General features: G+C 43.6%; 1 protein-coding gene across 1 annotated transcript; it reads right to left on the bottom strand.

The window, feature by feature from the left end:
* LOC118421920 (protein transport protein Sec16A-like) lies at positions 1 to 27,785 on the bottom strand. The gene is made up of 33 exons (XM_035829423.1): positions 24,417 to 27,785; positions 23,820 to 24,166; positions 23,403 to 23,441; positions 22,653 to 22,950; positions 21,393 to 21,496; positions 20,488 to 20,636; positions 19,867 to 19,928; positions 19,375 to 19,513; positions 18,772 to 18,990; positions 18,278 to 18,375; positions 17,791 to 17,872; positions 17,302 to 17,419; positions 16,695 to 16,806; positions 16,293 to 16,401; positions 15,779 to 15,832; positions 15,363 to 15,462; positions 14,848 to 14,987; positions 14,482 to 14,751; positions 13,500 to 13,662; positions 13,016 to 13,114; positions 12,471 to 12,643; positions 11,497 to 11,586; positions 10,430 to 10,615; positions 9,843 to 9,884; positions 6,768 to 6,860; positions 6,599 to 6,655; positions 6,184 to 6,292; positions 5,151 to 5,282; positions 4,549 to 4,658; positions 3,915 to 3,989; positions 2,866 to 2,928; positions 1,021 to 1,158; positions 1 to 81 (listed from the first exon to the last, which is right to left on the bottom strand). Exons 1-33 carry the CDS (start codon positions 27,689 to 27,691, stop codon positions 34 to 36), a joined length of 7,293 nt encoding a protein of 2,430 aa, XP_035685316.1. The 5' UTR covers positions 27,692 to 27,785; the 3' UTR covers positions 1 to 33.

Raw genomic sequence — 27,785 nt, 5'->3', positions numbered from 1 at the left:
TGATGGTGTAGTGCACTTGAGCCCCCTAGCGTCTCATCTGGGTCGTGCATATCTTGGCCTGCTGCCCAGACCAGATGGCCCCTGGACAGACACACAAAAATGGGAAAGACTGTGTCAGTTGTGTTGCTTAGGCCTAATACCACTTTGTCTTAGAATGTCCATTTTTAAATTCACTGAGAAAAAAGTACATTCCTCCATATTACTGTAAATGCAGAAACTTTCGCGGTGGTTTAATGTTCGGGGTTTTCGCGGCGTCCGCTTCACCGAGAATTTAAAACCACCATGAACATTTTTCCATGGCATTAAGAGACTACAGTGCATCGTGATACCGAGAAATTAAAACCACCGCGAAATTAAATGTGTTTACAGTATTCAAAGCACCTAAACCACATGAGTTCTTAGAAATCATAAATCGCCCTACAATACACATCACTGGACAATTAGCAAAATTTATTCTTTTACCAATTGTTATGAGAAAAAAGAAACTGATGAAGGTCCCGTAAATGTTTCACAGTATGTAAGTCGTCATTGTATCTTATTGTTTTTACTATTATTTCTCATATTGTTTCCGTCTGTCATTGCAGTACTTTTATCATTGTTACTCATATTGTTTCTTTTATCATTGTGGTTGTTATATTCTATGTTGGTTACGTTGCTATGGACATTTCCTGTCTGAAAGCAAAGAATAAAGTTCCAAAGTATTGTAAATACAGAAACTTTGGTTTAATGAGTTTAATGTTCGTGGTTTTTGCGGTGGCCGCTTCACTGCCATTTTAAAACCACCGCAAACATTTTTCCATGGCAGTTAGAGACTACACTGCATGGTGCTACCGCGAAATTAAAACCACAGCGAAAAGTCCTTTTTCCCGCAACCGCAAAATTAAATCCCAGCGAACTTTTTAAAATGCATTTACAGTACCTGTGCTGTTATAATTGTGGCTGTTATAACTTATATTCTATGTTGGTTACATTGCTATGGACATGTCCTGTCTGAAAGCAAAGAATACAGTTCCAAAGTACCTGTGCTGGGGAGTTGAAGGGGGAGCTCTGGCTGCTGAAGGAGGAGGGGTTGAAGAACATGGGGGGTGCGGCCGTGCTCTGGGGGGGTGCTGCCATCCCCTGGTCGCCTGGAGGGGGGCCTGCATTGTCTTGAGGCTGCTGAGGGGTTATAGAGGCAATATTAATGATTGATAGACCTTCGTTGTATGTTTATATGCTCTTGCAAGCTAAGTACAAGTCAGTGACATAAAGCATCAATTGTTCATGTATAATTAAGCAAAGCTGAAATGGGTAGTTACACTTTGACTAGGCCTAGGAAAAAAATGTTGTGTTTCCTGTTTCCCGACCTACCCTTGCCTTGGCCCGGCTTACATGAGGGAATGAATGACTTACTAAAAATGACCTACGACTTTTTTGCCAGAGTAAAAAGAGGTGCCACAGTGCAGCATGCCACAGCACGTCGTTTTCGTTTTTACTTGGGCCAAAAATTTCAGGACTGAAACAGGAAACATAATTTTTTCAGAGGCCTTACAAAATATAGTGAGCTGTTCTTAGACACGAGGTGTTTTTGGTACAAGTAGTAGATGGTTAGTAGCAGGTAATAGTCTCGTTGGCTCTGAGGAGGAATGGCATCAAACTAAAGCTATGGAAGAAAACATGTATCTTAAACAAAATTTAGCAGTTTTTCTATGATCTCCAGAACATGTGTTGTGAAAATATACCACAAATCTCCCAATAAACATCTATGTACTGAAAGTCTTGAAAAATTTGTTGTCATTTTTCAGTTTTCTTTTTTTATTGAACTCATTACACCTGACCTGACCGTATTGTGATACCCTAAGGATATACAATGAAGGAAGCAAGAATAGAAGAAAGGCGCTCAGAGGTACTCTCTTGCTACTGCAAAAAGAAACTACAATCTACAAGTAGAGGGAGAGATGACTGTATGAGTGAACCAGGAAGGTTGTGGGTATGGGTGTACAAAACCCGCATTGGATGGATCCTATAAAACTTGTTTTCACAAGAAACTGGACCAAAAAAAAAGACAAAAATAAGTTAAAGTTGCATGACTTTTCTAACACACTCCACAGTGGTCATTCCTAGTACACCCCTACAGTGCAGTACAAGTAGAGCCGGTTAGTCCACTGTTATTTCCTGTTATTACTGTATCGTGTGAGTGATTCCAAGCACAAACTACAGAAAAATGTAGCCTGGTGCCATCCCAATTAGATTAAGGTGTATGTACATGTGTATATCAAAATCTGCATGGGCCTGTATTGACATTTTTTGTCTATGCAATTTTTTACACAATACACACCTCATACACATCTCATTTGTTTGTGCAGGTTTTAGGTATGCAGGTATAAGTACAGAATATAAAATAAGTTTTTATAACTTGAGTGCAGCGCCACATTGTCATTGTCACGTGTTCTTGAATGATAATAAAAAAAAATACAGAACAACCCGGTTGGCGTACCTACATTGTAAAGCTGTCACAAAATGATTGAGATGTATATTTTTGGTGTGTATTGAGTACAGTCAAACCTGTCTATAGCGGCCACTCAAGGGACCGACAAAAAGTGGCCACTATGGACAGGTGGCCCCTCTGTAGAGGTGGCCCCTAATACAGGTTTGACTGTATACAACTGCGTACAAAAAAAAATATTTAAACACGGAACTCATACAGACTTTATATACATGTACATGCTCCTGTTACTACACCTTAATATGCATGTATGACTATGGAAGCCCCAGTAAACTAACTAGGATGGCACCAGGCTGAGAAAAATGGTGCAGAAATTAGTGTGTTTTTTTTTCTTTCTAATGATGACAGACACCACAAAAGCCAAAGCACAACTCAGATACCTGGGCTTTAAGGAGGTGGCTGACCTCGTACGACATAGAACTCATAGAGCTCGACCGAGACAGCTATATGTGTGGGGGAAACAACAACACACCCATTACTATAACTATCAACTCAACTGGCTTCTCCATGCAAAAATGTGGGAGAAAACTATAGGGTATAAAAATGGCAGCAGTTCAGGTAGTGCCAGTCTCAAGTAGTGCCAATATTTGCTGTAAAAATGATGTTTTGAAAAGCCATACATTTTTCCCCACACGAAAAGCAACCTTAGTTCTTTTTATTGTTTTAACTTTCTCAATTATAGAAATATTGACAATGAAACAAAATCTCTTCTTTGACTTTGATACTACTGTTATTGTTACCTTTTTTTACTCCTTGCAGGGGCCCTATGGCATATATTTTACATTGTCACTTAATAGATCATGTCAGTATATAAGTGCATTGTAAGAGAAAGATATCTGTGAACAAATTGATGGTTTTATCTTTAAAAGAAAAGAAATATAAAGTAATCAGAACCGAACTCTAGTATTGGTGTATTTCTCAGATTGTCACATATTAGCATTAGATCAGCACTGTACTGTAAATTAAGCTGTGGGCGTTAATCAAGAAGAGGAACAGCAGAAAAATAGCTAGAAATTCAATGATTTATCATTTGGATTCCAACATTAAGTGGATGATAAGGACGTAATTTCTTGAATATCAACTACTTGAAGCCAAGACTCCTTGAACTGATGCTGCAATCTTACATCACTTCAAGTTTAAGAGATAAAAAACTGGGAAAGCAGCAGTGAAGACAGAGATTTAACCAAAAATATGCCGTTCAGGTAGCGAAGAGGACAGAATGTTTCAGAATCTGAGAAGTGCTTTGGGTTTGTGTGATGTCTGTATATTCAGAGAAGTCAACATTGATGGAAAAAAGATGCGAGGAATAAATGGAAAAAAACAACAAATAACAGGTCTGTGCAAGACACAAGACAGATGCACATTTTGTCTGCTCTTTTCTTTACACAAACAAACAAACAAACAAACAAACAAACAAACAAAATGGTACCTGAGCCTGTGTGTTAGCGATACTTGTGGGCGTGGCTTGGCCGGCTGCTGTCATTGGATCGTTGGGGTTATAAAACTACAGGGGAGAAAAATTCATGTGCATGTGTGAGACACATGGTTCGGTACAAAGCCTTGATTACACCATAGTTAGTGGTATTAGTAGGACAGTCTGTTTTATTTTCTTACCTTCATCAGCTCTTTGTTTTTGTATCATTAAACCCAGGAGTTGAATGTGGACCAATGTTTGAAGATAATTTGGGCTATGTAGACATACATGTAATCTAGTCACTGAAAATTTGATAGCTAAGTTCTAATAGCGACTATTCTAGGCTTCTACTGAGAACTGTTAGTTGTTAGAGCTACTCTGCCTAGGGGTTGAAACATGGGGGAGGCACTACAACCTAAACTAGGGGTTCTACTACTAGTAACTTTGATTTATCAGACACTAGCTGCACTGCTGGGGGGAGGGGAGTCTCTGCTTCTGCGGTCTACGAGACACTGTAAAAGTTTCCTCAACTGACGGGCGATCCCCTTTCAGTGATGGTCTCCAGCGAGCGAAAGACGACACTTTGCCCCAGCCCAAACGTGGTCGCGGTCGGAACCATATTCTGACTAGCCCAAAATGCTCTCCTCACCATGGGTGGCTGTTGCGCCTGGGTCGGTGCCTGGGTCCCCTGTGGGGTGCCCTGGGTCATAGTTCCTTGGAGCTGTGATCCCTGCGGTTCGTTGGCGTCCGACGTGGGTACTGCAGGGAGAGGAAATAAGCTTAGACAGTGCAACAATGCCCCCTAGTGAAACATGCTAGTATAGCAGCTAGCAGTGCATGGGCACAGACCACAAATGCCAGAAAGTAGAAGAGGATGAAATTGAAAAACAAAATGTCTTTCCATCTGTTACAGATGCACAGGTAACTTTAACTTTAACTTTTCTATTCTGAGAATGAAGGCAGTAGACAAATGCTTCAAAAGAAATGAAATGATATCGAACATACAGACAATTTGTGTTTTATTATAACAATTGTACGTACTTTGATGAGAAAACAGGGCTCAATGCTGTATACTGTATGTACCTCTTTATTTCCCTCAAATCAAATACTTTCTGACTTAAGTAAACTTGGGACTGAGGTTTACATTTTAGTCAAGGAGATAATCAATTGCTACGTCGATGAAAATCCTAAAACTGTAAAATCTTTAAGTTGTTTCGTTTAGCGTTCATGGATATAATCCTATATCCTCACCAGCAGCAGGTACAAACAGGTTGGGCATGGCGTTCCCTCCTGGAGCCATGCCAGGGAACAGGTCGGGGGGAGGGGCGGCCGGCTTGGTCGTGCCGCTCTGGTTCAGCACGTCTACGTACTTTCCTGTGGGGCCTGGCAAATAAACATGCAAACTTTCAGTGAAATAACCTCATTGCAAATTCATGCCCAAAGGCTAATTGAAAGTATACATGTCCACAATATAACCAGCAGCTGCAGCACCTCATACTTACAACACTAGTGTGTTACACTGTAGAGTGATTTATACATGTAACAGATAAATAGACACAGAAACTCGTGTCATGCTGAAGGGTGGTTGTACCGGCTATACATGTACATATGCAGAAGCTGGTGGGTTCCCCCATCCCAGTGTCAAAGGGCAGTTGTACTGGGTAGATACATCATGGAACGTATTAAGATGTACTGTAATTCCTGATTTTTTCACTGTAATGTTATGTTCACAGTTTTCACGGTGACGACTGTAACGTGAACTTATCATTACCGATAAAAAATAATTCACAGACTTTTTTCATGCGCACCTGCCTCGACAGTGAACATTTAGTTCCGAGAACAAGTTCAATTTTCTCAGACCGTGAAAATTTGGTACCGTGAAGATAAAGTGAATTACAGTACTAGCAGTTTTAGCTAAGGTACTACTAGTATCACATTGGTTGTACAACTATTTTCATCATAGGATTTAAGCAAAGTCATGACAGAACCGACGGCTAACAATCAAAGAACTACAACAACTGCATCTTCTATGTGGTCACAGGGATGAACATGCAAAGTTTAACATGAATTTCCAAGTACGGTTTTGAATGGTTTTATTCAAGTCCAATAAAAGTCCATTCACTATGTGAAAAACCCAAATAAAGAAATAAAGAAAAGCTGCCAGTGTTAGACAGCGTTATTTGACTGCTACATATGCGTACATCATTGTGATACCATTATGTACATATGTGAATAGATACTTGGGATCAGATAATGAAAAAGTTACAGGTACAAGAGGCCTCACCTGCCCTCCTGGAGAACCTGTTGGGAGTGTTCCCAGGTGGAGGGGCGGGTCCTCCTGCAGGTGATGGCATCATGGGGTCCTTAGGAGGGGGAGGTGGGGGCGCGGCATCCTGGGGGTGGAGAAAGGTTTGTGTTATTTCTTTGTATATAATATCTGCATAACTGACTAACCATGCACAATATCAATAGTAAAGCCAGTTACGACGAGTAGGTTCCTGTCTTAAAAAAGACGAATAATGCCCAAACTAGTTGAATACCTGGTCTCAGTACTAGTGCTGTAGTTCTCCTAATGCAATACATGTACATTGTACGTGAAAACTGGCTGCCCACATTACTGATCCTCACACTGAATAGTATACGTTTATGAAGGTTAGACAGATAAACAATATTTAACAATATGGCACTCTTAGTCTTACCTCCTCTTCATCCTCATTCTGGTTCACCCATTTGTTCCTTGTAGCATCCCAAACAATCTGAAAAGGAAAATGCAAGTTTTCAGCACGTTTTTACAAAGAGTATAAAACCTCTTAAAGAAGAGATATAAAACATACGTGACATTTTCTTGGAATTTGATAGAACACTCACAGATTTGTTGGTGTCGTCAGGAAGGTGGATTTCGTTCTTGCCCCTCATCATTTTAGTAAAGAGTCCTCCCAGCCATGATGTTCCTCCTGACCTCTGTAGGGACAACAGGCAAAGGTTAAGGTTGAAAGGTCATTAAGAGACAACTGTTACTACAAACTACATGTAAGCTGCTGGGTGCAGGGAAACATTGACAATTTCAAAATGTTTCAAACATTCATGTAAAAGTACTGCAAATCAAGGATTCTTTCTTTGATTATATCATGCCAGTATATACTAAAAAGTTTATATAGAAAACCCCTGACTCTGTATGCTAGTTTCAGTATGGATGCTTTACCGGGTTACATAGCAATGTGTAGTTTCAGAAACACCCAGAAACTTTGTCTAAAACATGTTAGTGCTATAGCATATGTTAGGGAGTTCTTAGTTCATAAAAAGATCCAAAACCAAGAAAACCAGGTGAAGTGCTGGTGTTTGTTAGTCCCAGTGTAGACAGGAGTGTCTCCAAAGAAGGAAAGAACAGTAGAGACCAGCTGACCCTTAACCATATCTCATAACTATAACATGCAGCTATCTTGGGCTATACCATATCCAACCCACCATACAACATGTGAACACCTGCCAGTGCTTTCTAGGGAATGGGTGACACACAAATTAACCATGCTAATCTTAGGAGCAGAGGAAAATGGGTATGTTGACAAGGAGAACTTTTAAAACATTAAAACAGTCCTTTTCACTTCTGTCTTTAAACAGTACAACACATTTTCAATATAGATTCAGTTTGTCTTACATTAGGCTCTTGTCTTTATTTTTTACTTTTTGCACTGGCAGATATTAGACAATTGTGTCTGGTCATATGTAGCATCCCTTTTCCCTCAAAACATGCACAAAACCAAAAGGAAGACTTAGTGAAGGTGCCTTAATTAAAACAGTAGCAAGTTAAACCGATGTCAATGTGCTTCAAGAACAAATATGTGCTGCTGTGTTGAGACTACTACCTGGGCGGAGGATTTTTGTCCCTGGTGACTTTGTGAGGCCTTATTTGAGTCCATGGGTTTGGTACTAGCCTGCCTAGTGTTGGGGACCTGTCGGGGGAAACATGCACGCAGAGAGAGAGAGAGAGAGAAAGAGACAAAAGGAGTGAGTGAGAGAGTTGTATGGGCTGGTTCACATGATGAGAGATCACAACACACAGTATTGAAAGGGGTACAACAAGCTGTGGATGTGAATACAGGAATGCCTTGTAACATGCATTATAGTATTATCATACAAGTAAACATGTAATGTTTTAGGGGTGGGTACCAGTACAGAAAGTTCAGGAACAGGTACGGTTCAGATCCAGAGGATCAGGTCCAGGTCCAGACCTGAACCTGGACCTAATAGTTTGTGAAAACTTGTGAAAGGGTGTTTTTCTGGACCGGTCTAAAAAGAAGAAAAAAAACATGGTTTTGTACTGGTACCCATCCCTAATATGTATCATACTGACAAAAATGCTGATCTTACTGCAATATGGTTTTGAAACAGTTTAAGACAACATGTGAGCAAAGAGAGAACCCACAAACACATACATGTATTTATTTGTAACAATTATACTAAGGCACAGATCAGGAAGAATTGACATGAGAATGATAATGTAAAAATGTCTGAAGTTACGTTTTTCTTGCTTTGTACTGTTGTAAAAATGATGGCAAATATTTTGTTACTGCCGATGTTAATTTCTTTTATTTTCACTTTCACATAACTGCCCTACAATTCTTCCTGATCCTCCTCTGAACAGCCTTGAACAAAACTTCCACAATGCACATATAAAGCAACAACAAAGTAACTTCATCAACATAAAGAGCAACAGTTGAAGATGGTCAAGAAAGGGAACACAACATCAGAAACACAACAACATGAGAATAGCATGGGGTAACACAAACAGGCTGTCTGTTAAAATAGGTGTGCAAAGAAAGCTTCCAAAATACCACAAATCCCCAACTTGGTCAGAAAACAAAAACAAGTGAACATATATGACCTGAGAGAAACAACTAGCATCCGCAAAAAGCAATTTATAAAGAAGCAGCAACTGTTGAAGGCAACCAAAAGAAGACAACATCTTCCAACAGATCTACAGGTATAAAAAAAACTGGAAACTGTTAGTTGAACAGCCAACTTCCGTGTCTACCTCTGACTCCTGCACTTTATTTCTGTCTGAAATTTCTTTCTTCTCAAGCATCGTTTCCTCCTGGCCTTCTACAACCCTGAGATCACTTTGGGCATTTTTCTGACTTTGTGGAGGAAGGTTTGATGCTGTTGAGACTTCTAGGTCACCTTTTCTTGCTACTTCATCCTTTTCTGTATCTGTTTCCTTGTCTAAGTCTTTCCTACATCTTGGAGAAGTTTGCTCTCCCTCCTGTTCTTGTATCACCTCTAACTGAAACAGCTTCCTTCTGACGATGGCCTCCTCTCTCCAAAAACCACCTCCGCCACTCGCATCTATCCCACTTCCAACATCCTGACCCTGGACCAGACTGTTTCCTACTGGCATGGCCATTTCTAGCTTGGCCGAGTCTTTGCTTTGGCTCAGTTCTGTGAACTGTTCGGGAGTTTCCTGGTAAGGGCTCACACTCACACGTTTGGTCTTTCTGCTGCCGGGCAACTAGATTAGGTTCATAACAGGATGGATGGATTGTGTTGAAATTCTGAGACTTAAACTCAAGAAATCTTGCAGTTGTCTTGGTTCTTGGTCTACCTCGTGTCACAACTCAAGAAAACATAAGGCATGAGTCTTCTTTCTTGAAAATAACACCTATCGGTAAACAGTTTCAACAGGCCTAACTCTAAATCTCTAGGAACTTTATCCTTTTCTTCATGTCAACATTATAACCTAAGCTCCTGGTGTACAATAAGAGCTCACAATCTGAACTCAATTTTCAAAACAAAAAAAGGTTTCAAGAAAAGAATTGCTGTATGCTCCTGCTAAAACAAGCTAAAAGAGAAATTAGAGATATGCCTGCAAACAAAACGTTCTGATTGACGATTAATAATACATGTAGGGACCTTGTGAAATTTAATCATTGGTCACTTGTCACATACCTTTTCCTGTTTCTTCTGGCCTTGTTCCTCCTTAATGTCCACCTGTAAAGTACATACAAAAATTGACTGCATAGAAATCCTAGCATGTAACCGATATGTACTACGTAAAAAATAATAGAATTTGCCAAAAATACAACTTGCAAATCATAATACCCACAAATGCACACCACAACATCTTCCTTTATATAGAACTTATTTACTTTTGCTGTTATGTTCAGCGAGAATCATCAACTCTTAGAAAAAATTTCTACTTGACACTCTTAAATTGTCCTAGCTCTACAAACATGCAAGATCAGTTTGGAGATTACTGTAAATGTACTTAAGTTCGCAGGGATTTGATTTCGCTATAGCGGGAAAAAGGACTTTTTGCAGTGGTTTTAATTTTGCGGTAACACCATAGACTGCAGTCTAATACCATAATAGAAAAATGTTCGTGGTGGTTTTAAGTTTGCAGTGAAGTGGTCACAGTGAAAACCGTAGAAATTAATCCACCGCGAACATTTCTGCATTTACAGTTTGTATTGCAGATATGATGCCATTGCCAAGAATAAGATAAGATCTCTGCTGGACATTAGGAATGCTCTCACCTGTGATGACTCTGAGGTTGTCCTCTGCCTGCGTCTCATCCTCTGCGACCCGTGGGACAGCTGTGACGACCCACTCATGGACCTGGCGCGCGTGGTGGAGGCGTGGGAACTGCCGCTGAGCGCGCGCAGACGGCCCTGGGAACCCTGGGAGTCTGGCGTGCCTCGGTGCTGCTGCTGTACCATTCGCTGGAGAGAAGGAGGGAAACTTGTAAGTTCTAAAGCCACATCTTTCTAAGTATAAAATATTTTCATAAAATAAAAGACATGTTCATATATGTACAATAAGGATTGTGTGTCATGCATTTTGACTTGATATTCCTCTTGAAATATGTTTCAAAAAGCACATAGCAGTCTTTCAGCATATTCGAATACATTATTGACAACTATATGTACTATAAATTGTAGCTAGAAAAGTGAAGCAGCAAATTTTTTATAGCAATCAAGTTATCAACATTTGAATGCTTTGCAATACTTTGCAAATAAACCATTCATTAGATACAAAATAGGAAAGTAAAGAAAAAATGATTGGGTTAATTCAAGAAACAACAAAAAAAACATAACAGCAAACTGAAATGAAACAACTGGTAAATAAGTACTTCTGATCCCAGCTATCTATTCAACAGTGAAAGCAACAAAGAAACAACACTGAGTAGAGAAGGTGATATGGTAATAAATGCATCTTTGAGACGACAACAGAAAAGATATCAACAAATAAACAAACAAACAAATACGAACAGCTAGTACCAACAAGGAGGATCTGGGGAGGGTAATATGAAAGATTATCATCTTAAGCAGATTTTTTTGTGTCAAGCTTTTTGTGAAAATGTTCCCCACATTCACACCCTCTCCCCCAAACCCTTCCTCTCTGTCTTTTTTTTGTATATGGGTTCCTGTAGCATTCTCTAGCCAAAGCAGACATATACAGTACAGTGGACTCATTCCTCAGCTAACTGACATCTAAATGAAGTGTGCAAGATGTCGTTAGCTTGAGGAATGAATCCACTCTACTATATACTAGCCAAAGCAGACAGTTAGTCATGCACCAGACAGAAGACTAGAGTGATTACAGGGCTAGATTCTGAGTCCTCCTCCGTGGCATCATCCGGACAGTCTCCTGGGCTCTCGTCAGGAGTACTGGGGGCGAGAGTTTTGAAGCTCTGGGTGGAGAAGAAATGTGAAAGAGAAAGAGACACTTGTGTGTGAGAGATTGTAAACATGGGAAGGAACACACTGTGCTAGTTTAAGGTGAACAGGACTACACGGATATTATAAGTCTTGTGGAAAAGGAACAGAGGTCAAGAAAGAACATGCAGGACCAATTTCTACTCTAATTTCTAGTCTTCTAAAGACAATGCTGCTCTTTCTTCAAATATTTTGAACTAGTGAAAGAAGCTGCTAACAGATACAGACTGTGCTAGTACAACTAAGGAGCTTTTATACTGTACAAAAGCTCTTTGGTACAACACAAGGACTACACAGATATTACAAGACCTGTGGTCAAGGAACAGAGGTAAAGAAAGAACATGCTAATTTCTACTCTTCTCAAGACAACATTGTGCTTTCTTCAAGTATTTTGAAGTAGTGATAGCAGCTGCTAACAAATCTTCATACGACAGAGCTTTTAGCGTAAAGAATATCATTCACAAAAAGTCATTATGTTCGCAAGACAAAAACCAAACCAAGCAGTCAATGAAGCTATGCCTGTAAAATATATCAAACATTCACTTTCTTCAACAGTTTACTGTAAATACATTTAAGATAGTGGGGATTTACTTTGTAGTGGGAAAATGGAGTGTTTGAGGTGGTTTTTAAGTTTGCGGTAGTGCCATAGACTGTAGTCTCCTACTATTAAATGGAAAAATGTCTGTGGTAGTTTTAAGTTTGTGGTGAAGTGGCAAAAGCAAAAACCGCAAACATAAAACTACCACAAACATTTCTGCATTTACAGTAGCCAAAAATCATCACTAGGTGTTATCAGCTTTTTATACCATTGTTGCTTTCAAGAAAAAGAATGACGCGAAAAACAACCAAGAACACCTACCACTTGTCCAGCCATCTGGTCGTAGTAGTCCGGTACATCATTCTCCACCTCCGTACCACCATCGGTCGTGGTGGTGGTCGCAGACGTGGTGCTGTACTCACTGTTCATGGACGCCATCAGGTTCATGTCAGGCGGGGCAGGCTTGGACCATGGCTGGTACGAGTTGTTGGGATCTGTGGGGTCAGAGACAAACACAATGTCTGATTCCATGTTTAACGATTAATCATAGCTTTTCGTGGTATTGGCTACAGTTCAGAAGGAAGGCCCCTGGGATATTTTCAATCTTTGGCTTGTACAATTAGATCCTACAACTTAAGCAAAATCTTCAGAGACTTGAAATAAAGAATCTATAAAAGATATAAAATGTCAGAAATGGGAAAAAAATGCATATTTATATACTTGTGACATTGGCCATTTTAAGACTTCCATAGCCTAAGTTTCTTTTTCCAAAAGACATCTTATGATCCCATTGTTGCACTTGTGTGGTGTTGTTGCATACATGGTGTACTTGAATTGATATTATTACTATGTATGAAAGTAAGTACCCATTTGTTGTTGTTGTTGTTGATTGTACTGCTGATATGGACTGTCTGTTCCACCCTGCTGTTGGTAGGCTGATGGGTCCATTCCACTGGTGTTGTAACCTGCAAGGATTGAGATACATGTTTGTTATAGATGCATACTCACTTAAATTAAAACATCTTACACACATTTGCAGTTACAGTTTTGCCTGACAGTCACATACATGTACATTTGTACATAGAAAATGTATAGTATTATCTTACATAAAGCAGAAGTTCTGAGTAATGGATGGAATATGTAGAAATAGTCCTCTTCTATTACTACAATTCCTACTTTTCTTTTCAGGTATTAGACATATACGGGTAAGCATGACAAATAACATATTTTTTCCATCACTACAGACTTAAAAGTTATTGTAAGTTATAGTAAAATAAGATTCAGTTATTTTCTTGAACGAACCAACGACTACTACATTGCTATTGTTTCTACAGACTGCCAAAATCTTACCTTCATACAGCTCCTGCTGTTGGTTGGGGTCGTACTGGGGCGTCCCCACGCCCGTGAAGGTGGTTTCCCCAGGGGTGGGGGTGCTGGTGCCGTCAATGCTGGGCTCCGTGGAGCCAACAAACATGGGCGTGTCACTGGCCGAGGATGGCAGCAGGGCGCCCTCCTGAAATGAGAGTCAGATATCAATGAAGGTCAGGACATTCGAATTTCTCCTGCCAATTTTTTTAAAGATGTGCAGGCAAACAGTAACTTGCTGGTGGCTTTGGCGACCTGTTTGTCTGGCCTGCACATGACTTTCTAAGGACAAGGAGGGGTGTGCAATTCTTTTTCCACCCTATCGTCTACTGACGCTCATTCAGGACAGGACAGGATAGGACAGGTGAGGTCAGGACAAAAGACGACAAAAAGGTCAAGACGACAAAATATACGGTAACTGTACAAAGGCAATCTTATAATTCATACTCAAAAATATTCTGAATGATCCACTTTTCCTCGTTGTAGGAAGCTGAAATCTTAAATACAGTACACATCTCTTTTAGTCATTTGCTTATTGTCATTTCTCGCCTCCCACCAGTTTCTCTTTTAAAGCTGCTAAAGTGTGCCACTTGAGTTCAGATTTGCCAACAGGGTTCAGTCATAAGATATGTTCATTAAAAGTTTATTGTCAATTCTTTTCCCAAGGGCTGAGAGAAACAAAACATAGCACAGTTACTAGCTAGCATTTTGGTAACAAAAGATTGTGCCGAACTTTTGTTTCTCTCATATTACTCTTTGTTAGCTTCTGTGGCCACAAGCACAAAACTAGTACATTAGAAGCCATTTAACTGCACACATAATTTGCCAGATTATTTCGTGCAATTATCCGGGTGATGCAACAATACGAAATTATCCAGCTGAACAGCACCGATTTGGGATTTGGGGACTTTGTGCAATTAACAGAAGTGTGCAGTAATCTGTTGTGGGTGCTACTGTATAGTCCTACCTGGACCTGCTGGTTCATGTATCTGATGCTGTTGATCCAGTCGTAGTCCTGGTCCTCCTCTGTGCTGAGGCTGGAGAACTGTGGGTCGTGCCAGAACAGTCGCTCCGACAGCTGGTGTAGCTGGGAGATCAGGGTGCTACTGAAGGATGTGGGCGCTCTCTCCACCGCTGAGACTATACACTCACAGTACATCAGGGCCTGGGGAGGGGGGCGGTAAGGGAAGGTTATGTACGTGTGTGTGTGTAGGAAGTGTGGTGAGAGATCAGTGTGCTACTGAAGGATGTGGGCGCTCTCTCCACAGATGAGACTATACACTCACAGTACGTCAAGGCCTGGGGAGGGGGGCGGTAAGGGAAGGTTATGTACATCTGTGTAACTGTGGTGAGAGATCAGTGTGCTACTGAAGGATGTGGGCGCTTTCTCCACGGCTGAGACTATACACTCACAGTACGTCAGGGCCTGGGGAGGGGGGCAGTAAGGGAAGGTTATGTACATGTGTGTAGGAACTGTGGTGAGAGATCAGTGTGCTACTGAAGGATGTGGGCGCTCTCTCCACGGCTGAGACTATACACTCACAGTACGTCAGGGCCTGGGGAGGGGGGCGGTAAGGGGAGGTTATGTATGTAGGAAGTGTGGTGAGAGATCAGTGTGCTACTGAAGGATGTGGGCGCTTTCTCCACGGCTGAGACTATACACTCACAGTACGTCAGGGCCTGGGGAGGGGGGCGGTAAGGGAAGGTTATGTACATGTGTGTATGTAGGAAGTGTGGTGAGGGATCAGTGTGCTACTGAAGGATGTGGGCGCTCTCTCCACGGCTGAGACTATACACTCACAGTACGTCAGGGCCTGGGGAGGGGGGCGGTAAGGGAAGGTTATGTACATGTGTGTATGTAGGAAGTGTGGTGAGAGATCAGTGTGCTACTGAAGGATGTGGGCGCTTTCTCCACGGCTGAGACTATACACTCACAGTACGTCAGGGCCTGGGGAGGGGGGCAGTAAGGGAAGGTTATGTACATGTGTGTATGTAGGAAGTGTGGTGAGGGATCAGTGTGCTACTGAAGGATGTGGGCGCTTTCTCCACGGCTGAGACTATACACTCACAGTACATCAGGGCCTGTATATGATGCCAACAGTATTACTTTCCAAACGTAACTTTCACCTGTATATACTTGAAAATGCTAGCAAGGACGTAAGGCTTTCCGTATAGAAACAATGATTGATGTAGTTAAATTACACTGTCTCATCATAAAGTTCTCAAAGGGAGAAGCCTACATTGTCAGATAGAAGTTTACATACCTGTGCCGTCATGCCACACTCTGCTAGCCTTGTTGCATACAGAAACTTGTACTCCTGGAATAACACAATAAGAGAACATTGAAACCCTTATTGAAACAAAGATTACAATGACAGACTGAAGACAATAAAGATTCTTCCACCAAAGCAGGGCTCTAGCCAGCGTCTGTTTTTCCGTCAATTGACGGAAGTTTGCTGCGTGTGAAGGAAAATTTTTAAAAGCAATGGGTCAACCTTGACGGACAAAAATTCTACAGGCAGCTTGGGGACGCTGGCCATGGCCGTAAAAGCCACACACTGTTTGTTTTGCTATTGTTATGATTGTTGACAATGTGTGTCGGCGCCCTTTCGCATAGAATAATCTCTTTAAAAACCGGTTTTTCAAGGTATCAGTTCAGTCCCTCTAACTCCTGGAATAGTGTTTTCGCGACAAAGGGAATTGGCTGACGGAAAAATTTCGAGCTGGCTAGAGCCCTGCACCAAAGAGAAACAATTGCATGATGTCTTTCCAGCCTACCTGGAAGCTGGGTAGGATGTAGTGTGCAGCGTTGCCCAGAGTCATGGCGTACTCGTACACTTCTGTCATCTGGATGGCCTCGTTACTCGCAAACTCCATGAAGGGGAGGCTACAGAGGGCAAAGACACAGAAATTAATTACATAATACATTTGTCAAGCCCTCATGCCAACAGAACAATCATCAAGAGATACATTTTATGATAGGAAGTCTTCTAACAGGTGTGATTTAAACAGAATGGCCCAACATCACCATATATATATAGATAGCACACTATCACTCAGGCTGTTACCTTGTTATCCTTCCTCGACATACAAATTTTTCTACCATCTCTCCATCAAGTATTTCATCAATGTTCCAAATGAATGTAACCCTCAAAGGTAAAACTTGGCAGCCCATGTTACCTGTGACTTGACCCCAGTAGCACCATCTTGCTGGCCTTCTTGCTGTAGTGCCCAAAGTTGGCCTGGGCCATCAGGTAACAGAAGTGGGCGGCATGGAGAAGGCCTCGGGAACCTGAGGATGGATCAAGAAAAGATTTAGACTGGTGTCTTACTTCTTCTGCCATACCCAGGATTATATTTTGTATTGTCTAGTCTTATACTGTCCATTTCTTAGCCACCAAGGGCTGAATATTATCACAAGTACCTAACAGCTTTTGAACAAACTAACTCAACCAGCAACCAAAGTTTGAAGTCAGCAGTTTTCTCCATTCAAGTACAAACCAAGGCAACCTCTTCCTTGGTTAAAATGCCACTTTCAGGCAGTGGCCACTTTTTTCCAGTTCTTTGAACATTTGATGAAAGCTGGTTGGCAGTTTTCTAGTTAAAAAATTTGAGTAGAATTCCAATACTTTTTATTTTGTCAAATGAGTTTGCTTAGTCAGCAAGGATGGCCAAATGGACCACTTCCGAGTACTGCACTAACTCTCACTGAAGCAGTATGTCTTCTCCACAAAGTCAGAAACATCAAGCTCAGGCAAGCCTGACTAACTGACACAATCTGGCGTACCTAGTGTATCTCCGAGGGTGATGATGCTCTTCCTGTCTACCTCTGGTCGCTGGGTGTGGTTCGACAGAACCATCGCTAGGTGTGGTCTCCAGTCGCCCCACCTCTCATCTGCACAGCTCTGCAGTTCACAACAAAATCACAAGGGGGAGTTAGTGAGCAGTGATAACAGGTGGCAACTGGGTGAGTTTAGACAGGACCATCATTAATGATTTCCAGTGATTTTGCCACATTCTTGCCTGAAGGCAGTGTCTGATAAAGATATAAAATCTCAAGTTGCTTTTCTGTTAGTTTGGGTTAGCTGAAAAAAGTTTGGGATAGCTGAAAGAAGTTTCTATCTAAATATCTCAAGTTTGCAGCAGTGACCAAAAACAACAGCAAGTCTAAGTCCAGGACACCTTGGAATCGAACCATGGGATTTAGAAGTGGAACTGCCATTAAAACTTAGCACATGGCTCAACTATTAAGAGAAAAGAACAAGTAAAGACTCACGGTGACGGCAGCAGGTTGGCGATGGGACATGAGCTGGTACAGGGTCTGTAGAGGGTCGTTCATCGGCAGGCTGTTCGCAAACCTAGACAAGACAACAAACGCATTGCTTGCTTTTTTTCAGCTCTACGGTACTCATTATGTCAGAACAGAAAACTAACAAACATACAGGTCAACTGAAACCTTTTTGATTTATCTGCCTAGCAAGGCAACAAATAATAAAAAGATAACCTCCTCATAGGAGATGATATCAAGTATCTGTCCTTGACATGGAGAGCAGATGGTTTGAGCGTGCACATGGGGTCAAAGAGGCCATATACATCAGGTCCTGTTCCCCATCCTTACACTGTGATCAAGGTTTCTATTCCACAATACTTTTCCCAGGTCACGTGACGTTCAGAGTTAAATGACGGATGCCTCTTGAAACCTTCTCAAGCTGACCTCTTTTATGATCTAAGTTGCAACATTACAAACAACAAACATCACCAACCTTGTCATGACGTTAGCGTGAGCTCTGGAGTCCATCTTGCTGGCCAGCAGCAGGGCATGGCCCCACAGACCCCCCTTCATGGCCCACTCTAGCGCATCCTGGGGGAAGAAATAACAAAACATTAAAATCTTTACATTATAGGACATTACAGTACAGTACACGAAGGACCAGTATTCTTGGTACCGATTATTTCCTTTTAGCAGGGGCAACAGTTTTCTTTTAACTTCAAATCCACTTGCCAAAACCAAAGGAACAACATCTTTGCATTTTATGACACTTAATCAAATCAGAAATACCACCTGAGCACTATCCAGCAACATTATAGTACCCACAAACACAATGTATCTGTATTGGTTACTGGGTATATCCGCAAGATTCTGCCAGTCTAAATAATAAGTATTAACCCTATGGATTCTATTTTACACCTTAAAGGTACCAACACAGTACACCAATTAATACATTGTTGTTTGTAAGCAAAAACAAGTTCTTCCTACCTTTTTCCTCCCAAACAGCAGCAGTTCCCGGAACTTCTGCGTCAGCCTCTCGATGTCCGCAGCCTCAGTCCCCCCCACGGTGCCTTCGCTAGCGGTGGAGGCCTGGGACAGGTCCCCCTGGCTCCCCCGGTCCTCCCCCTCTGCTTCCGTACGCTGGGGATAAGCCATGGACGGGTGGCCCTGGAGAAGCAGCTCTGCAATGTCTGTACCCACAATCGTCTGGAGGAAAGAAAAACATTTTTGATTTAAGAACAATGTATGATCATTATCATCGGACGGAAGTGGGCCATCAATAACTTCAACCATTCTTTGTCTGACGCTGTCTACTGAGCTCCTTCCCAACTGCAGTCTATCTCAACAAGGTCCTGCTCAACTGTTCCTTTCCAAGTTATGGCTGTTCCCCCCTCTCCTTTTTTCCTGTGGGGCACCCAAATCATATTCATCATATTGCTAAGTCATTTACAAGTCTATAAGTATAAGCACAATCACAGTGAGACACCATAATATAGCAAGAAGTTCATTATACCTTGATGAAAGCAAGAAAAAGCAGCTGAAAATTGATTGATAAGTTGCACAGCACCACAGAAACCTTTACAAACCTACCCCGTTCTGCCTACAGAGGAGCTCCAGAAGCTGCCACAGCAGCGCGGCTGACTCCTTGTCCCTCAGGTCTGTGCTGGCCAGACAGGCCGCAGCCTTGTCCTGGCAGAACCGGATCACATCGCTCTTGTGGGTCACACCCCTGGAACAGACAATGCATTAAAAAAAAACTGTTCAAAGCAAAAAAATACAGAAAGCATACGGCAAGATTAAGAATTCAGCACCTGCTTTTTAACTGTTTTGATATCATTAATTCTTCCCTGACAAGAATAACCTTACACTTTTTAAGTCAAAGGTAAACAGACATCTGTCAGTTTCACACAGCAGCATAGCATAACACAGAGCATCTGAGTAGCTTACCAGCCTTGTATTTTGTGGTAAGTTTAATGAAAGGGAAACTTGTCAAATATTTTACTAAGCTGTATTTGGGCACACTTGTGCTAGAGGGCAAATGTATACAACATTGCTATGAAAACCACATGCTGCTTGACATACTTGATGAGCGGTCCATGGAAACTTCTGAGTTCCTCCACTTCATTGTTGTTCACAAGAAGAGTCTGTGGATAAACAACACAAATTTTGTTAAAGGGTTAACTGTCTCTGCTTTCTTTTTATTCATTTCTGAATTGTTAAAATCAGGCATATAACTCTTGCGATATGGAGACCAACAGATGATAAATGGGACAGTAAAAAAGGCTCAAGGCCCATACATGTAAATAACTGACTGGAAGAAAAGATCAAACTTAATTCATCGTACATCAGATTTCCAGTGCTGTCTTATTCAATAGTATGGTGGGATACTGACAGGAAGAATGTTCTGCAGCTATTCTTTTAGATCAACAGTACTGTCCAATTTTCTGTCATCCTGCATTTTTCTTGTTGACTTTTCAGGATCATATTTAACTCTCTCCCTCGAATCATAATCACATCATTTATTGTACGTTAATTTTCTGTTTGTATTGTCACCGTATATACAGTAATTGATTTATTTGTGTAACACAGGGCTCCACTGCATCACTGAGAAGGTAACCCTGGGTAAAAATGACAAATAAATAAATAAATCCTTCCCTTCCACCTCCATCCATCCTCCCCATTATTTTGTAGTTTGTCCCTTACCTCCAGCCCGTGCACCTCGACCACAGCAGGCATGCCGTCAGCAGGGTTGTTGGGCAGCACCTTGATCATGTGACCTCCCGGCCCAAACCGTGCCAGCATGTGGGGGATGTGGAACTTAGCGGGCGTGGTCCTGGCAGCAGGGGACATTCCTGGGGGAGAGGGGATATAGAAATATTTAACTATCAAAGAAACTCTCAGTTACAAGCTATAGATGACAATGACAATGAAGCTTATTGCATATTCATACCCCATTGGGGCTAAATTGCAGTCAGTTTGGTACATAGAGAGTAATCGGAAAGCTATATATATATACTTGCTTCTTGCTCAGTTTACATGCTTCTTCTCTCTACTTGAAACATGCGTTGACGAGCTTACAGAGTTTTTCCAGTATAGTTAGATGATGACATAAGGTATTTGAACAGATCTTCCTTCGTTAGGTGCGCATATTTTTTATCTATATGTGTAGCATTAGCGAATGCATTTCGCAGATCTTCGTACAGTGAACATTCTAGGACAAAGTGTACTTCGTTTTTTACATACATGAAACTCTATAGATAACATCCTTTCGTAAAGTGTACAAATATGATTACATGCCCAGGAGAAAAACCTTCTTTTGAAAATGAAGAGATTACGACTGTTGTTGTACCAAGCTTTAGACTTAGAGAGACAGAACAAGAGAAAAAAACTTACAGATTTTCATATAACAGCTATTGTTGTCACTTCCTAATTGTCTCGACATCTCAAGAAGTGATTTGTGATTTACTTCACTTATTTGCTTATGAAAAGTGTCAATACAAATATGAATGAATTCTGATGTATTCAATGAAATCAAATATGTGTGATGTAATGACAGTAGGAATGGGTTACTACACACAAAAGTACATGTATGTATTAAGACAGCATACCTTGCTGATAGGAGTCCCTGTACCAGTCCCCGTACGCAGAACTGTTGTGTCCGTACGCACTGGTCTCCGACTGGGTGGAGTCACGGTGGAAGTCCCGCGCAAACCTGGACAAAAGTGACATGGATGCAAAAGATTAACTCCCTTAAGTACTGTACATCATGACAAAATGCAGTCATATGTTTTTCCTAACGAGAAAACATTGTTTTTGCTGGTGTGTTCTTTTTCTTTCTTCCTCCTTGCAGAAAGGGTTTACGAGAAGACTTGGCTTCCTGGGCTGTCTACCTGGACTGGACTAGTCATGGACCCAATTCTTTTTTTTTCACTCAAATACACTACTTTGGGGTGAGCCTAATGGTATGGTATTGTATGGGAGCATGAGAGATAGCTTTAAAGTTTGCTTAGATTTAACTCATATCTAAAAGTAGGTTTTCTAATGCACAGCCGTCATTGCTTTACTGTCATGCATGCTTTTCAGATGTTAAACAGTCTGCAAAGCAAGTTGAATGAATGAATGAATGATGAAATGAATGAATGATTGGCGTTGTTGATTTGTCTTCACCTGCTGTCAGATTTTGATTTTCAGTGTCTTCAAATTTAGTCTCAAGTCTAAATTTGTTAACTTTTTGGCATTGAATATAAATGCAATCAAGATGCCAGGAGTTTGAGAAATTTTAATCAGCTGTACTTATCATCATAAGAATTTTTTGATTTTATGTGTTTATATATTTACAGTCTTTTTTTCTTAAATCTTAAAAATCTTAAAAATTTTAAAACTTTTAAATCTTAAAAAAAATCTTCAGTGGTCTGATTAATGACCTATTGGGAATATCACACTTATATCACCGAGTTCCATACTAACATTTCTTGTGTTAGGTTAAGTCATCTTTTCAGTTGGCTAACCAGGCTGCACAACATGAAAAAAACAACTACTTCCCTACAAACTTTTACCTAAGCCAGAAAAATGTCAATACGGAACACATATTCTGGAAATAAATGCAAGGGTCAATAAGTGCCAGAAATTGAGTAAGTGCCAGAAATCAAGAACACGAAAGGCGCTAAAGAAACCACCAACAGAAATTGAGAAAACAAAATGTGCCAAAGAAAACTCTAAAGTGCCAGAAATCAAGAAAACGAAAGGTGCCAAAGGAAACTCCAACAGAAATTGAGCAAACAAAAGTGCCAAAAATTGAGAAAACAAAAGGGTGCCAAAGAAAGACAACTCCACTCCAAATCCACGCCACGCCACAGGTTAGTAGTTACCTATCGTCGTACTGTCCTCCCCAGCCCTGGGAGTGATGACTGTGGGAGCTGTGGCCGCTCATGTTGCTGTGCACGCTACGCCGGTCGTCCTCGACGTATTGCTCGTCGTCGTACGTGTTATCGTAGCGAGGGTCGTAAGCGTACATATCGTACCCCTGAGACTGCTGCTGTTGTTGTTGTTGTTGTTGTTGTGTGTGCTGCTTGTAGTACTCGTAGTACCGCGGGTCGTAGCTGTTGCCATGGCGACCATAGTAGTAGTTGTACCACTCCTGGTACCGGGGGTCATTTGCCCAGTAGTCTGGGAAGAAAAATAAAAGCATTACTCTCAAGTTTTCATTCAAACACATACCTGCATAAGTTTACGTAACACTTACGGTCAACTGAAAAACATTTTTTCCAACTAGCAGGAGACCATTTTGGGTTGTGCGGCTTAATCTAGAATTAAGTCTGGGATGAACATGCTATTTATCATGTCAAGGTACATGTATCTTCAATGCAATATCGTCACGACTGATAAAAAATGCACTTCAGACTTATTCTGTGTTGCCTACTTCAAGCTAAGACATGATTAAGGGACTCCATGTACATGTACTTGTAATTGTTGTATCTATATAGCTGCCGGTATAACTGCCCTTTGGCACAACAAACCAACTACCTGATTCAAATACTGAACATAGTGCAACTGAAGGTTGCTAAGAATCAGATGACACACTGTCTACACACTCCAACATGTATCACACACTGTATCACCTGTGTCGTCCACTGATTTGCTCCTCTGACTCCCACGCTCTTCAGCCACAAGTAGCACAGGCAGAAGGGAAACAAGAACACATGTTTGTGACAGGCACACAGCCAGAAGCATGATAAAAGATGACAAAGGGTGACAACAGTATGGTTGAGAAGTTCAAGTTTTCACGACAAACATACTAGTAGTGTTATTGTTAGTAAGCTAGATGAAAACTTGGTGATAAAGGTTACTGTATGAAAAATAGATATAAATGACAAAGATGTTCAGACACATGTTGCCATATTGGAAATGAGAGAACTTGTTAGTAGAAATTCAGTAAGGCCTGACTTTTGGAAGAGCTTGCTCAAGGAAAGCAAACAGAAATGGTAAATTTTCACAAACAAAGAAACAGGTACTGTGACTGGTGAGAGTTTTCTTACCTCTGCTATATCTTGGATCCCTCTGTGACCTGGAGTCATACTCTCTTCCGTAGTAGTCTCTTCTTCTTCTGTACTTTTCCTGATCGTAGTAACCACTCCTGTCGTACTCAGCACTGTACTGTCGGTAGTACGCTTCCCTATCGTAGTCTTGTCGCGAGCGCGGTCTCTCTCCCTGCCTCGAACTTGGCCTTTCCCTCTCCTGTCTGGAGGATGGTCTCTCCCTTTCCCTCGACTCCTGCCTTCCGTAGTAGCTGTCGTACGATCCCTGTCGGGCGTAGCGCGGGTCTTGGTCGTAGGACCTGCTGCGGTAGTCCCGATCCTGGTAGTAGTCGCGCCTGTTGTCATACCTTATGAAAGAAAATTAAAGAGTAATGCTCCTCTCTCTCCAGACTACTGTAGTTACTGTGTAATCTAAGTCCTGATTCATTTTGATAATTCATGGAATAATTTCAACTTACTTCATTTGTTAACCTTGTAACCATTTGTTAACATTGATTATGTACAATTTAAACCACTTATATTATCTAGTTTCTAGTGGGGGGAACAATTATTGTTTTTAATTGTTTGTATTATGCAAAAACAAATAGACAAACAAACCTCCGATCCCTCTGGTCGTACCAGGAATCTCTCTTGTCTGTCTTGTCTTGTCTGTCATAATATCTGTCGTCCCTGTCCCAGTCCCTGTCACTCCCGTGGTTAGAGGAGCGACTGGACGGTCTCTCTGGCTCGTGTGTAGAATATGACGTGTCCCCTTCTCTTCCCCTGTAGTCTCTTGTTCTCGTATAATCGCTGTCAGAACTCGGCTGCTGGTTACTCAGTGCTGATGGTGGCATGTCTCGCCGGGTGTCTGCTGGCTGTGTAGCCTGCCCTGCAGGCTTCTGAGGCTGTCCACGTTGGCTGTACCGGTCTTCAGGCTCTCCCTCGTTGCCTGCCACTTGTCTGGGGCTACGCGATGGTGATGGCTGGCCTTCTTGAGGGTTCCTTCTTTCCTGTGATCTGTCCTCCGCGGGTCTACTCGGCTGGCTGCTGTAGGAGGAGTTGGACACCGTGCTTGTCTGTCGCGAGGGAGGCGTGCTGTAGCTCTGGGTCGATGCTGGTGGCATGTTTTGTTGCTGACCACCAGCAGTGGAGTCAGGGGGAGGGGCGGAGGCGTTTCTGTAGGTGTCGTTAGACGCAGGAGACTGCTGGGAGGGGGTGGACGCAGACGTGGTCGGGGCGGTGGCAGCAACCGTGCTGGGTGTACCAAAGGCACTGGAAGAGGGGATCGCACTAGCAGGAGGCTGTTGTTGCTTCTCTGGAGGGCTGGCTGCAGCAGGGGGAGGGGCCTGCATGGTGCTGGGGAGGTTTGGAGTGGGCACGAACATGGGGACGGGATGGGGCTGGACCGACGGGGCCTGGGTTAACGTGGGTGGGGCCGCGGGCGCAAGGATCACGCTGGGAACGCTAGCGGGGACGTCCGTCGCCGCCCAGAGAGACGCGGTGGGGGTGGATTCGCGACGCTCCTCTGGTTTACGATGGTGAGCATGGTGATGTGGGTGAGACTGGCTGGGAGGAGGCTGTACAGGCATTGGTGGTGGGACGCTCTGCTCTCCCTCTGCGCCATCACGCGGTCCAGAAGTCCTCCTGTCTCTTGGCTCCTCTCCGACATTTCTTATGTCCTCTCTCCTCGGCAGGGGCTCCCTTTCCAGCAGGTTCTCCCTGCCGTGCTCATGGTGTTCATCTCTGGACGACTGTCGCATGACCTGCGACGCTTCCCTGTCTTGTCTGCCTGTCGCTGCAGCGTCGTTGTCGTTGCCTGATGTCGGCGTGCTATCCTGCCCTTCCCCTGGGAAACCGTTGTGCTCAGTTCTAGCAGGGAAAGGCTGAGGCCTCGTGGCGACGGGCTGGAACGGGCTGCTGGCACTGTGCTGTATGGGGGAGGGCATGCTGGGTCCTGCTGGAGGGAAGCTACTGGTGAAGGGAAACTGAGGTGCCATGGATCCTTCCATGGGGGAGAAGATGGGGAAGTTGGGTATGCTTGGGCGCGAGGGGGGAGGGGGGCTGTGGCCGCTGGGCCGGGCTTGTGGGGGCCGGGTGTTTTGTGGCGGAGGTTCGGGCTCGCCGTCGCCTTGCTGGGGCTGCGTGGGCTCGTCCGGGCTTGCAGCACCTTCCGGGGAATCTCCGGGACCGACGTCCGAAGGCCGGATGGTCTGGGTCGGCTGGGGGCTGGGCGCTCCGTCACCAGGGCTCTGTTCCTCCATCAGGGGAGGCTGGGAGGATAGAGCTGGGTTGCTCCCAGCACTGTGGATGGAGTCGTTGGACTCCGCACGGCTGTGGCGTGACAGCGATGGCGGCCGTCCGCTGCTCCCGCTCCTGCCGGACTCCGCGGATCCGGACCGAGTTCGCTCCATGGCTGCGCCCTCCTGGTACGGCACGTTAAGCGGTGGCGCGGGCGGCACGCTGGAGGTGCTCCTGTTGCTCCGGGCACTCCTCCCCGACTCTGCCGATCCAGACCGACTCCTCTCCATTCCTCCTGCAGTCTCCGGTTGGGCAACAACACTCTGGGGAGGGCCATCAGCAATTCCTGGACCGCTTCGACCAGAGTCTATGGACCCAGACCTGCTGTGGTCACCCACCGGTCTTGTGCCTGCATCAAAGTCTTCCCTTGTGCCACTGTTAGAACCACCGCCTGGAGTGACAGCTGGCTGAGCCTGACCCTCTACAATGAGGGAGCTAGCCCTGCTGCCACTGCGAGAGGCGTTCCCTTCCTTTCCGCTCCCCAGGCTGATCGCGTCAAACTGCTGGGAACCGCTACGGGAGTGTCCGGGGCTCGGTGTTGGAACCCCAGGGCTTTGTGTGGGAACCCCTGCAGCTGGCTCTTCTACAGTTAACACAGGAGGAGCCTGTTGTGGTCCGGGCGGTTGTAAAGCAAACTGCGCGGGATCTAGCGGCTGGGAGTCTAGCCCGTCCTCTTGCCCCGTCAGTTCTCTTCTCATCTCCTGATGAGGCGCCCCTCCGTAATCCCAGCTGCTGTTTTCAGGGCCAGTTTGGGAACCGTCCAAGTTTGGATGCAGTGGAGGCTGGCTGTTCTGAGGTGGTGGAAAGTGTTGGACGTTTTCCGCTGGCTGCTCCTGTTCTTGGCCTGTTAGTTCTCGTGTTAGTGTCCCTTCCCCGCTGAATTCTGCCCCCTCTTCTTGACCCAAGCTAGCAGCACTTCTTGACTCTTCTGGTAGGCCAAACTGAGGGTTGAACATGCTGACTTGTGGCATACTCGCTGGCACCGGCGCTACATTCGTATTTCCTGGACTGGAGAAGTACTGTCCTACAGGCCCTGAATCGTTCGGTACAGAATTTCCCTCCGGTTGTCGGAACATTGCCGCTCCTTCTGACGGTGGCTGCTGCATTCCGTCTCTCGGAATTTCCATTCCGCTTCCGTCGTACGGATAACCGCCCTGACCGTAGTCCCCGGCTGCTAGCATAGGCGAGGTTCTCTCGCTAGAGTTCAACGATGGATTTTCACTGGAAAAGTTGAAGCCTACAGTAGAGCTCTGCCCAGAAGACTCATAGAAGGACGACGACGCCCTACTGTCAGCCAGTGGGTCTGAGACTGGAGGGGCGTACAGGTCCTGTTCCTGCCAGTTAGAGTAGGACTGTTGGGTGTACTCGTTTTGCTGTACATTACCACCTTGGTAACCCCCTTGGTGAGGTGGACCGTTCTGAACCTCGTGGGAATTCCAAGTCGGTTGCTGTTGCTGTGGAGGGTATGCCGGGTGATCCCACTGCTGCTGTGGGGGGTGGGCAGGACCATGCTGGGGGAGGAACGGAGGGACGGCGGCAGTGTCGAAGCTGGCAGGGTTGAAGAACATGGGAGGTCCTCCCGCGGGGGCTGGCATCTGCTGGGGGTTGAAGAAGGCTGGTTTCTGTGCAGAGTCTTGTGGAGGCCACCCTTGTGCAGGCTGGGGCTGAGCATAACCACCGTGGAACTGT

This window comes from Branchiostoma floridae, chromosome 8, assembly GCF_000003815.2.
Source record: "Branchiostoma floridae strain S238N-H82 chromosome 8, Bfl_VNyyK, whole genome shotgun sequence".
Lineage (NCBI taxonomy): Eukaryota > Metazoa > Chordata > Leptocardii > Amphioxiformes > Branchiostomatidae > Branchiostoma > Branchiostoma floridae.
The sequence above is the reverse complement of the archived record's forward strand: the minus strand, read 5'-3'. Positions and strand labels throughout refer to the sequence as shown.

Excerpts from the sequence above, each read along its gene's own strand:
- LOC118421920 (XM_035829423.1), bottom strand. The coding sequence starts at position 27,691 with ATGCCAGCCCCCGCGGGAGGACCTCCCATGTTCTTCAACCCTGCCAGC. Across the intron at positions 14,988-15,362 it reads CACTTCCTACATACACACAT|TTCCTACACACATGTACATA; the intron begins GTACATAACCTT and ends CTCTCACCACAG. Across the intron at positions 6,861-9,842 it reads GCCAGAAGAAACAGGAAAAG|AGGTCAGGAGGAACATCATG; the intron begins GTATGTGACAAG and ends TTGTCCCTACAG.